The following is a 12,477-nucleotide window of genomic DNA, read 5'->3' as shown; positions in this document are numbered from 1 at the left end:
AACGGGCTTGACTTTGCTGGGGTTGCTAGGTAACGGGCTGGGCTATGCTGGGGTTACGAGGTGAGAGGTCGTGCCTGCTTATTATTGATGTTACATTCAGAAAGCTTATATTTCAAACAACAAAACACATCGACTTATTTAAAAACAAACAAACCAAAAAGCGTATTTTTACCAAAAAAAAAAAAAAAAAAAAAAAAAAAAAAAAAAAAAAAATAGCAAAAACATGCAAAATGTGAATTTTACACAATATGTCCGCCGTAAACTCCCTGGTTCTCTCACCTTCCACCACGTCTCTTTTGTAGTCGCTGTCATTGTCGCTGTCCGTGGGTCGGTAGTAGATGTAGAAGCCTTGGATCGGAGTGTTGTTGTTACTCGACGGGTCGTACTGGCAGGAAAACACACATTTGTTAGACGGCAGAAAATCAGCGGGCAATTACAACCCAAACCCGAAGCCCGGGGAAATAATGAGGCCGGCTGAAATCAAGAGGAGAAAACGAGGGGAACTATCTGCATCCATCTGCAGCCGAGACAGCAGAATCAGAACAAAGAGCGAAATTTCTTCTTTAATCAGAAAACACTGGCGTCTCAGCGGCCACAGGAAGCAGGAAACAGATATTCAGTCCATACAGGAAGTTACCATCGTAAGTATTAACGCACAATTCTCAAAATTTTGCAATTCAGTTCTAGAATCATTGAGCTAGATAACAAGAATACTAATGCTGTTAGCTGTTTTACATCCTTTGTTGGTTATTTAATGCCAGGAATAATCCTCTTTAATCTCTGTAAAACATTTTATTTTAATACGGTATATGTTCCCAAAGCATCTATATTTAATTTATTTTCTTTTAAATATGATGAAAATCCGTCTTGTTTTCATCTTTTCTGTCGTCATTTCAAACAAACTCAGAAGAAACTATTTCAGAAGACACAAATCATTTATCTTATGTCGATAATTCCTTAACATTGATGAAAAAACCTGTTCCACTAGCAGATTAATTTATTTATAACAAGAGATTTCTTTCTCTGTTATTAGTGAAATAATCTACCGGTGAAACAAGTATTTTTAACCTATATTATTGGCAGATTATTAGTACTTTTTCATAAATAATAAGGAGTTATTGACTTAAAACAAGCTCCCATAAAATTACTTGTAAATTAATATTTTTCTTATTTCAAGTGCAACAAGACATTTCAACTAGAAACTAAACAAAAATTACTCGTCAAGATTTGGTGTTTTGCAGTGCACAAGCAGTTTCTCATCAGGTTGTAATTGAAAGTGTTGGTTCTGATCGACTCACGGTCCAGCGCAGCATGATCTGCGTGTCGCTGACGGCGTCCGTGGCCAGGATGTGCGGTCCGACCACGGGCCGGTCGGCCTTGTGCGGGCTGGCGTTGGGGACCTGGTACGGCTTGGAGGGAGTGCTGGGCAGGCTGTCGCCGTACGTGTTCGAAGCCAGGACACGAAACTTGTAGGTGGACCCTGCCACAGCGAAACATTCAGATTGAAAATTACTTTTTGGATCCCAAAGGGAAATTAAATGTTTTCTTAACTCATATTAATTCAGATTCATCAAAGAGTCGTTGTACACAGGAAAGAAAGTAGGAAGCAGAGCTGGGAAGTAACTAGTTATATTTGTTGTCAAACAGTTTTATTGAGGAATCAGACATGAGAATTACAACCTCAACAATACACGTTTGTTCTCTTTTTATGTGAACATAAAACATAAAGACAATACAAAATTAAAACAAAATTAAACAAGGACATTCTCAAGACCCAACCTCCTCCCCTTTTCCTGGGACTTACATCTGATCACACCGATAATCAAAACAAATCATCTTCAAACAGGGTTATTAATATATTGCTGAAGGAGTTGCCAAGTTCTGTTGAATCGCTTTAAGTTATTTGCTAATGAGAACCAAATGAGAGAGCCTTCCCAGTTCCTCCAGCCACAGTTTAACTGGTGCATTCTGTTTTTTTCCAGAACATCAACACTCGCTTTTTTCCTATGATTAAGGCATAATTTATTAAATTGAGAAAACCTGAACAGAAACTCAGAGTAACTAGTTATATTTGATTTGTAGAAAATAAATGTACATTTTGGACTACTTTTCACTTTTTATTTTTACTTGAGAAATTTTATTATGAACTTTAGTAAAGTTTCTGGATACTTTACACACTGTTTTAACTAAAAACTCACCAGACAGACACACACACACCTGCAGTTTTTGTTAAGATTTCACAAGTTTGATTTTTAAAGAAATTGATTATGAATTTTTTATTTGTATTTTTTATTATTTATGTCAATTATTTTTCATTTTGATCTTTAACATACCGAAGTTTCCATGTAACTTTATATTTTGATCCATCTGATATTAAATTATTGATGAATGCATCAGTTGAGTCGCCTTTTTAAAAAATAACTTTTTTCTCTCAAGTTATTTCTTGGATGGCTTACATTTTACTTTTATTTGCGTAAAAATATGTTGACGTAGTTCTACTCCTACTTGAGTATAATTTTTTCTCTTGACTCTGCTGAGAATTGCTGATGAAGGAGAAAATCTGGCTGGATTAATTTAGATTTTCCTGACTAACATGAAACCTCACCAGGCTCCAGATTGCGGATTTCCACAGACAGCTTCAGGGGCGAGATGTTATCCGCCGCCACGATCCACTCCGCGCTGCGGCCGCGCCTGTACTCCACTCGAAACGCTGTGACCGGGGAGCCGCCGTTGGCTCGAGGGATCCATGCCACATAGACCGAACTGTCGGTTGCCATGGAGATGGTTGGACGGTCGGGAGCTTCTGGAACTGTGAACGAATCAAATGAACATCAGGACTCAGGAGGACAGAATTGCAGTCTTTACTCTGTTACCCATCAAGCTAACATGAGTGAACATGATCATGATAGCCTTTCAGCTAACATTAGCTTCCTGTCTAATTTAGACACAAAAGCTTAAGATTACTTACAGAAAGGATTAACTTAATCTTACTCATAATGTTAAGGTAACATGATAATAAAAGTATTTAAGCTAACAATAGCTTCTTAGCTAATTTGGACTCCAATGCTAATGTGGACTTTAGCTTTTGACACCAACTATAATGTCACAAGATGCTCAGTATTTCTCATTTTAAGCTTGGTATAAAGTTAAAGTTCCTCTAAAATTATGACCTTATTCCATTACTGAATGGATTAAGATAATGTTACCAATTATTATGAGCCAACATGATAATGAAATAATTTAAGCTAACACTAGCTTCCCAGCTAATGTCAACTCTAAAGCTAAAGCGATCTTACAGGGTAGATTAAGTTAATGTTACCCTTATTGTTTGTGTAAGCCAACATGATAATGAAAAGATTTAAGCTAACATTAGCTTAAATCATAATTGCTAATGTTAGCTTACACACTGGACGTTTTAGTTATGAGTACAAAAGTATCTGTGTAGGAAACTTTGAAAGACGCATACTCACTACTATGGCTCTTAGAGACAGAAGGCAGAAGGGGTGGAAGGAAAAGAGGGTTAGCTGAAGAAAGAGAGAAACTCCCAAGCAAAAGGTTTAGTAGCAAAGTGAGTAAATCATGCATACAACGTGACCCCAATGCTGTGTGCAGTCTGACAGATTTTCTGCTTACAGCATTTCTCCCCCAAAGAGTCGTTACATGCTGTCAGCTGCTGGTTCACAGCTTCTATGCAAAACAAAGCAGAGATCTTTCTTCTTTTTTTAAGCATTAAGCTCTGATTCTGCAGATTCCTATCCAGAATGATGGGAATCTGCAGATTCTTATCCAGAATGATAGGAATCTGCAGATTCTGTCATTGTGATCTGGTCTACACCTACGTCTGTCATGGAGGACAACGCCATAGTTTGTCTTTGTGGGTCTGTCCTCTGGAACCTTGGGTGGAACTGGGATACTGGAAGGCTTGGAAGGATTCTTATTACTGGGAGAGATGGTCTTTTCTGGAAAAAATATGAAAAACAATAGCTGGGATTGAGACAACATTAGCAGCAGGAACCAGCAGCAGATTTAAAGCTGATGAACATTTTTCTAACTTGCTATGAATCCTGGAGTTTTAAACAGTACATGGGTGTAAATGTGAGAAGATGAAAAGAAATTTCTCCCGTGTTTGAAGTGTCTGTGCCACTTTTGATGAACGTTCGTTCTGAATAGAGCATCTTTATTGGGATGAAGTGTGTGGAATCAGGAGAAGTTACTGTTATTATGAAGTGGATCATCTGGGAAGGAATTTTGAATGTTCAATGGATGCCTTCGAGTGATTAAAGCTGGAATTAAAGAAATTTCAACATTGATTTCTTTACATTAGTTTGAACATATGAAAGCCTGAGGCAGACGCTTATGTTGATTTTTTTTAAAGCTGTGCAAAAACCATCTGGGCTTCTTATAATATGCTAATAATTTTCATTCAAATACAGACAATACAACAATTTAAACAACAAAAAAAGGAGTAGTGAAGTTTTTTAATGAACCTGAATATTCACAGTCATAAAAGTCTTAAAGGTTTCTGACTCTGGAAAACTTTGTGAGTCTTGTTGTTACACAATAATAATATTTTTGTTCTTTTCAAGTATGTAAACCAGCACTGGATAATAAATCAATGATAATAAAAGTCATGGTAGACTCATAATATCATTAGATAATATGTCTGATAGAAATTTCAATAACTTCACTGGATTCTGACCCAGAACCGCAAAGCATTCTGGGTGATGTAGGCAGAGGAAAAGCTTTAGCTGCTGAACCTCTAATGACTAGCTAAGAAAAGTTTGTGGGATCAACTAACTCACTCACTCTATGGCTACCTAGCAACTCATCCATTCTTTGGTTTCCTAGCAACAACCTGCTGAGTAACTTGCGCAGCAGCAGTTTCAATTTTCACCACCGTGCCTCATAGCTGTTTAAAAGTAAAACGTATTGCCACCAGTTTGTCAGTATTTCAGATATTTAAAACAGAAAAAATCTTAATAAATGTGGATATAGAGTGATTTAATCTGCTTTTCTGTGATCTGTTTTTCAGCCATATCAACCAGCACTAATCTAAATCAAATCTTTTCACTACACAGCAAAAACACAAAATCTTACCAAGCATTTTTGGTCTAATTTACCATCGGAAAATGTGTTGAAAAAATCTGCCAGTAAAACAAGCTCCTTTATCTTGCTGGAAAGTTACTTGTAAGTTAATTTTGTTTTATTTCAAGTACGGTACACCAAAAATATCTGCAGTGGAGACTAGACCAAAAACACTTGTTGAAACCAGTTTATTCACCGTTAAAAGTGTGTTTTGTTAGCTGGACTGACCTTTTCCTGTGCGGAACGTGAGCATGGCCGGCTGGCCCTCGCCCGCCGCGCTCCGAGCCACCATCAGAACCTCGTAGAGGCTGGAGGGCTCCAGCTCCGACAGCCGCAGGGTTTTCTCGCTGCCGGGGACTCGGACCGTCTGCCAGCTTCCCACCACAGCTCCCATGTCGTCAACCTGATGCAGAAACACACAGATGCCTGTAAGCAACAGGAAATTAGCTTTTTACGGGTCAGTGTTTTGTTTATGAGCTCAGAAACAAGGCCTGTGAGATTTATGTCACAGTTTCCAACTTCAGCAAAACTGAGTGCTGCTGTCGATGCTGTCCTTACTGGTTTTGCTGCAGTTTTGTAGTGAGATGGATGCTGAATCAGAAAGTTTTTTTTAAAGGGGAAAACAACTACTCAAGGGATGTCCAAACTTTTTGTCACATGGGCCAAAACTGGCAGGTCAAAATTACCAAAAGAAACTAAAATCAAGCCAACAATGTAGTTGATTTTTTTTTACTAAATGGATCTTATTCATCATGGATTAGGTCTGAGCAATATGGCTGAAAAACGTATCACAATATAAGCATTTCATATCAGGTGATACTAATAATTATTGATTGGTTTTTTGTTTATGAAATATATGAAATAGTGCCAAACTGATGACATGACCTGTCCTGTTCCATCCACAGTTTTCTCTCCACTTCATTGTTTTTGATTTTTAAGCAGTTATGAGACAAATTGGCAGAACTTTAAACTCCAGGTTACTCAGCGGGCTGTTGCTAGGTAACCAAAGAACAAACGAGTTGCTAGGTAACCAGAGTGAGTTACATAGAGTGAGTTAGTTGGTGCCACCAAAATTGCTTAGCTGTTTTAAACATTGACCATTGAAAATGATTGTTATGTGTTTATCATGATATTTATTATTATTGGTTTATTTTTCAGCTCTGTTGTAGATCTGAAATTAAAACATTACTTTGCATATTTGCTGTGTTTCAAGAAAGACTCCTAGTTTTCAAATTACTTTGGAATTGACTGAACGGTCTTTAAAAAAAAAAAACTAAAAAAAAATAAAACAGCATTTGGGCCACTTTCTTGCACAACACTTGCTACATTTAGCAAAGTCTAATCATTTAAATAGATGCTGATTTGGTTGCAAAGTCGGCTTTTCACTTAATGTCTCTGGATAGATGTGATTCTATTTATTTTAAAAACTTGTTCATAAAAATATGAATACATTAAATCTTACCAACTAATTTTGGTCCAGTCTTTAGTGCAAATATCTTAATAAACTTGAAATAAGACAAACTAACAAAGTAACTTTCCAGCAAGATATCAAAGCTTGTTTTTAGTCAATAATTTATTAATATTGATTCTTGCACCATTGGCAGATAAATTAACTGATGGGGAAAATGTCTCGTTATGAAACAAGAACATTTCATCAAGATTAAGGAATTATTGACTTAAAACAATCTCAATGTCTTCCTGAAAGTTACTTATTAGTTCTGCTTTAGTTTTCAGATATTTGCAGATGAATACTTGGTAAGATTTTGTGTTTTTGCAGTGTACTTTGTGCAGCACTTATCATTTTTTAAAGACAATTATTTCTTTAATATTTTTCTTTAAAAAGTCTTCAACCACCTCCTTCCATTCTTGATTCACTTGTTTCAGTCAACAACAGTTCAGGTCAAACAGAGGGAATCAAAATGGCAGCAGAAACGTTCTCACCTTGCGGTATTTAACAAAGTAAGCGCTGATGGGACTGCCTCCGTCTCGGCCCGCTCTCCACTCCAGGTCGTAAACGTCCGGCTTGTGCGTCTGCGGCGGGCTGATGATGATCGGCGCCTCCGGAGCGGGCCGGTCGCCGCTCCGCTCGGCCGGCGCGCTAAACGGGTCATCATCTTCGGTCAGGAAGCTCTCGTCGCTTTGAATCGGATGAAACGACGGTGAAGCTTTGGGCAGCAGAACGGCAGCGGATCCCAACTGAGGATCTGTGAGGGGAAAAAAATATCAAAACCTACGTCAGAGGAGACAAAATCTGAGAAAAATCAAATTAATCCATAACTGTTCATTTACAGTGTGCATCAAAATTTAAGGTCTAAACTCCAACTTTAAATGAGAAAATCTTACATGTTTAAGCTTTAAAGCCAACACACTTCTGCCAAAAACAAACGCTAAAAGTACTAAACATCAAAACAGTACAGAAGAGGATTAGATACGCTGATAAAAACCATTAATTCTGACTTTAATCTCATAATTACAGCAGCGTATCTGAGCCTTTGTAGATAGAAAATAAATGAGGAGTAAATTTCAGCTAAAACCCTGAACATTTTGAAAGTTTTAAAGTTGTCCAGTGAGTGAAAAAAAGTTAAAAGTTAAAAAAAAAAATCTCTCTGATGATCAGGAAGTCAAAAAACTAAATTCAGGTCTTAAAAAAACAAGTTGTGAAATAGAAACTTAGTAATAAATTTGTCATTTAAATATAGAAATGAATGTAAAACCAACAGCATTATTACATTTTTGTCTTTTAAAAAATGGATCAAGAGAAAAAAGAAAGATAAACCCTTAACATAAAAAAATAAAGTGGAAAAAAAGTGAACTTCTCTTATCAAACAACATTTTTGGAGGAAACCGTCTCCAGATTTATGCATCATCAAAATCTGAAGCTTGATTTAGTTTTTGATCCGACCAAAGATACAAAACATTTACAGCTGAACAACGTGCTTCACAACAAAAACAACATCACAGGCAGACGAATGATGAAACAGGAAATAAAACCGAGTTAAAATAATAATAATTTAACTTTCTGTCTCCTCCAAACTGCTGCGGCTCGGAGAAACAGCCAAACAGCCGACACCAACTGGGAGCTGGACTGGGAGCTGGACTGGGAGCTGGACTGGGAGCAGTAGGAGGTTTTCCACGTCTCAGGGTCCCGTAACAAGCTGCTGCTGCAGCACACCGGTCCACTTTGTAGAACAAACAGGCCTGAAGCTGGAAACACGAGACCTGATCCCGGACCGCAGCCAGCTGCCGCACATTCCACACACCGACCAGTAAAATACCGGAGAGAATCGGACCTGAGCGGCCCAGAGAGACAAACATGGTTCAGACCAGTTGGGAGAGGCACATGGATGGTAATTAATGGATTAACTAAGTTAGCAATCGATTAATCTGCAACTGCAATTGATCACGACAAGTGAAGGCAGCACAGTTACTGGATTGTGTAATAAAATGGTAACATGTGCCTGGAAAATACAAAGTATTAAAGATCGCAGCAAAACAAACAACTGAACGCTGAATACATACAACACTGTAAAAATACCAGATTAAACAAAATGCAGAATGCTAATTTCCATCAGTAGTCCCAGAGTCCGTCCGTCCATCCATTCATCCATCCATCCATTTTCTGTTCACCCTTCTTCCCTAATGGGGTCGGGAGGGTTGCTGGTTCCTCTCCAGCTACGTTCCGGGTGAGAGTCGGGGTCACCCTGGACAGGTCGTCAGTCTGTCGCTGGGCAACACAGAGACACACAACCATGCACACACACACTCACACCTAGGGAGAATTTAGAGAGACCAATTAACCTGACAGTCATGTTTTTGGACTGTGGGAGGAAGCCGGAGAACCCGGAGAGAACCCACCATGCACAGGGAGAACATGCAAACTCCATGCAGAAAGACCCCGGGCCGGGAATCGAACCCAGGACCTTCTTGCTGCAAGGCAACAGCTCTACCAACTGCGCCACTGTGCAGCCCCTTGTCCCATAGTTATAGACAGAAATGTTTTTACAACTGTAAAGTTACATAAAAAAATGATATTTCACAGATAATCTACCAATATAATCTGTAGTAATAATCCTGGGAGCATTAAGACGACTAGATTCTCAATCCTCTTCTGAAAACTACGCAAGAGGATTGAGGCCATTGAGACTTTTTTTCCTCAAATTTCTCTTAAAATTCTAGAGTTAATCTCAGAATATGGATTTGTTTCAGAATTCTGATTTTATTCCCAGATTTCTGATTTTTATTCTCTGAATTCTGAAGAAAAAAAGCAATAATTTTATTTTTATTTTTTCAGTGGCTGTAATTTTCCGTACCAAAAAAAACACCTCATGTGTTATTGGAAAGCATTGAGGTGATGTTTTCCATCACCTTTTTATGGTGATGGAAAACATTCTTCCAGAACTCAAAAAAACCCATTTCAGATTATTTCTCCTGATTTATTGCAATAACAGATTACTCCGAATACGAAGGACCCGATAAGCTCTGCCTGGTACCACAGAGTGTTTCCTACAGCTCCTGATAGTCAGCCCCGGGTTCTGCGTATGAAGGTGGTCCGCAGAGACCGATCCCAACTCTTCCTGGTGCGGTTTGTGGAGGGGATCCTGTCTGATTTGAACTCCCCGTGTCTCGGCATTAATCAGCCCAAGAGCGAGGCCTTGGCATGGGAGAGGATCGGAGTCTCGGGGGGAGGAGGAGGAGAAAGAGGAGGAGGAGGAGGAGGGCTGTGATGTGCTAATAAATAAAAGGCAGTTGTGTACGATGTTGACAGCTGGGTGGTCTGGACCTCGTCATAGCCCTACTCCTTACATTCCTGGTCCAGGGCTTATCCCCGACGGTGCGCACAAAGCTCACTCTCACGCTCAGTTCAAGGCTCAGGAGGAGGCGGCCTTGGCTTTGGCCTGCAGTCCCCCAACCCTCCCACACACACACACACACACACACACACACACACACGCGCAGAGTAACCCAGAGAGGAAGGACGCCCTGCAGATACTGTATGTGCAGACCTGCAGAGAGTCGACACAAACTTTGGGTGGATTCACAACTGATTGGAGACAAAACTGTAATATTTGCTACATTTTCAGCTGGGCTGGTTCACGTTCTCACTGCCCCGTCAAACAAACTAAACTAATTGGAAAAACCTGTTCCCCTCCTTGCCTTTGGGGGGTGCTGTAGCAAAAACCACTGAAGGAAACAGCAAAAGTCTCTGAAGAAGACACTAAGTGAAATGTATACAAAAATGGAGATTTTAGCATTTTGGCTAAGCAAGGTTAGCGGAATCAGCTAACTCGCTCACTCTTTGGTTACCTAGCAACTCGCTCACTCTTTGGTTACCTAGCAACTCGCTCACTCTTTGGTTACCTAGCAACTCGCTCACTCTTTGGTTACCTAGCAACTCGCTCACTCTTTGGTTACCTAGCAACTCGCTCACTCTTTGGTTACCTAGCAACTCGCTCACTCTTTGGTTACCTAGCAACCCCTGCCTGGTTAACTGGCGCAGTAGCAGTTTAAGTTTTCTCCACTGTGCCTCATATCTACTTAAAAATAAACAACAACCTGGAGTAAAGACTGGATAATATCTGTCAGTATTTTAGATATTTAAAACAAAAGAACTTATCAATAATTATTGATACCGATCGATGGGAAATGTGAAATGCTTGTAACGCGGTAGCCTGACATTCACATATGAATTCCAAGCAGGTTAAAGTTTGTTGCTTCTTGTATGCGACCATGGCAGATGGAGGACAGACAAGTAAGTGTCCAACCTAGAATGAACATTTTCACCACATGAACTGAAATATGGGGGAAAATGTTCAATCGTCAGTCAAATCTTTAATGTCATAAACTGGAAATGAAAGCTGAAAATCACCAGGGTTTGAGAACTTCCCATTAGTTGAGGTCAGCCAAAGCCGTCATCATACCTGACTGTATGGTGAGGATCCCATGCGACTGCGCCGAGCCGATGCCGTTGTCCAGCAGACACTGGTACACGCCTTCGTCCTGCGGCGTCGCGTCCGACACCACGAGCGACGACCCGGAGATTCGCAGGCGTAGAGACGGAGCGACGGGCTCGGCGTTGAACAGCCAGGTGACGTTCGGGGACGGGTTTCCTCTCGCTGAGCAGGTGAAACGAGCAGAAGAGCCCAGAGGAACGAGCTGGTCAGCCGGACCGTCGACAACGGAGGCGGGTTCTGTTGGAGGAACACGGACCAACCGTCATCTGCAGCAAAAAGTCTGCAAACCTCCTGGGTTTTCTTTAATCAATTGAAAAAATATTCTTGATCACTCTCTAGCTATTAAATACCTCCTTCTGCTACACTCCAATTACAATTATGGACAATTATATGTAATTGTCTGCATTTTGTAATATAAGCGCATTAAAACCTTCTTAAAGGCATGCTAACATACAACCAAAACAAAGAGCAGATTTTTGACAAAAACTCAGAAATTTTTAGATTAATCTCATAAATTTTCTTGGAAAAAAAAATAAAAAAATTCAAGGATGTTTTTGAGCTCTAAAAGTTGAAAATTTGTCTGGAAAAAAAATCTCAGAAAGTGAGATTAATCTCATATTTTCTAGAAAAAGAACTTGGAAATTGGTGAATTTGAAAAGACAAAAATTTGAGAGAAGAAACTCAAAAATTAATCTTGAATTTTTCAAAATTAATTTCACAATTTAAAAAAAATTATAAACTTTTCAAAAGTTTCTGTGTTGAACTTTTGAAAATGTTAAAAAGTCCAAGAAACAACTCAGAAATTTTGAGATTAATTTCAGAAATTTTCCAAGTTTTTTTCTAGAAAATATCCGAGTTTGAAAAATTGAAAATTTGTGAGAAAAAGAACTAAGAAATTATTTCCACTTGTCTTTTGAAACACATACATTTTACAGAAAAAGAGAAGCAAATTTTTGACATTTCAAACTCAGAAATATAAAAAAAAAAAAAAATCTTATGTGTTTTTTGGCAGAAATTTACTCCTTTCAAAATCTACAATGGTCCTGATATCTCGTAGTGTTACCACGTCGACAGCCCTGGTTTTATTTCCCTTTCTTACCGAGAACGTTTACAGTATAGTCGGGTCCGGTCGCCGTCCCCCGCTCGGTCTGGACCCTGCAGCTGTAGCGCCCTTCATCGCTCCTCGTCAGCCGGGTGAACTCCAGGTTGTTGTTCTGTCTCCGGGGCGACGGCCCCGCTGCGACCTCCTGGCCGTTCTTAAACCACGTGGCTGCAGGCGCAGGACCCCCAGAGACGACGCACTCCAACGTCAGCGGCTCCGAATGCAGCATCGAAACCGACACCGGAGCGGTGGGATAAACGATCCGAACCGAGGAGGAGGAGGAGGAGGATCCTGTACACAAGCATGTAACGAATCACTTCAGTAGTAAAAATAAACAGA

The 12,477-nt window shown here is 39.6% G+C and overlaps 1 protein-coding gene across 2 annotated transcripts in view; it reads right to left on the bottom strand.

The window, feature by feature from the left end:
• The window catches only part of cdon (cell adhesion associated, oncogene regulated), a 58,941-nt gene that overhangs the window by 11,996 nt on the left and 34,468 nt on the right, over positions 1-12,477 (bottom strand). Inside the window, exons 6-14 of one of the 2 annotated variants that reach the window (XM_044119577.1) lie at positions 12,136-12,429; positions 11,004-11,273; positions 7,027-7,289; positions 5,314-5,488; positions 3,840-3,959; positions 3,634-3,687; positions 2,606-2,809; positions 1,299-1,480; positions 280-385 (exon numbers count right to left, since the gene is read on the bottom strand). In XM_044119577.1, coding sequence (XP_043975512.1) covers positions 280-385; positions 1,299-1,480; positions 2,606-2,809; positions 3,634-3,687; positions 3,840-3,959; positions 5,314-5,488; positions 7,027-7,289; positions 11,004-11,273; positions 12,136-12,429 — 1,668 coding nt within the window. The remainder of the gene's footprint in view (positions 1-279; positions 386-1,298; positions 1,481-2,605; positions 2,810-3,633; positions 3,688-3,839; positions 3,960-5,313; positions 5,489-7,026; positions 7,290-11,003; positions 11,274-12,135; positions 12,430-12,477) is intronic. The other variant, XM_044119578.1, reaches the window with a different exon arrangement.

This window comes from Gambusia affinis, linkage group LG06 (genome assembly GCF_019740435.1).
Source record: "Gambusia affinis linkage group LG06, SWU_Gaff_1.0, whole genome shotgun sequence".
Lineage (NCBI taxonomy): Eukaryota > Metazoa > Chordata > Actinopteri > Cyprinodontiformes > Poeciliidae > Gambusia > Gambusia affinis.
The sequence above is the reverse complement of the archived record's forward strand: the minus strand, read 5'-3'. Positions and strand labels throughout refer to the sequence as shown.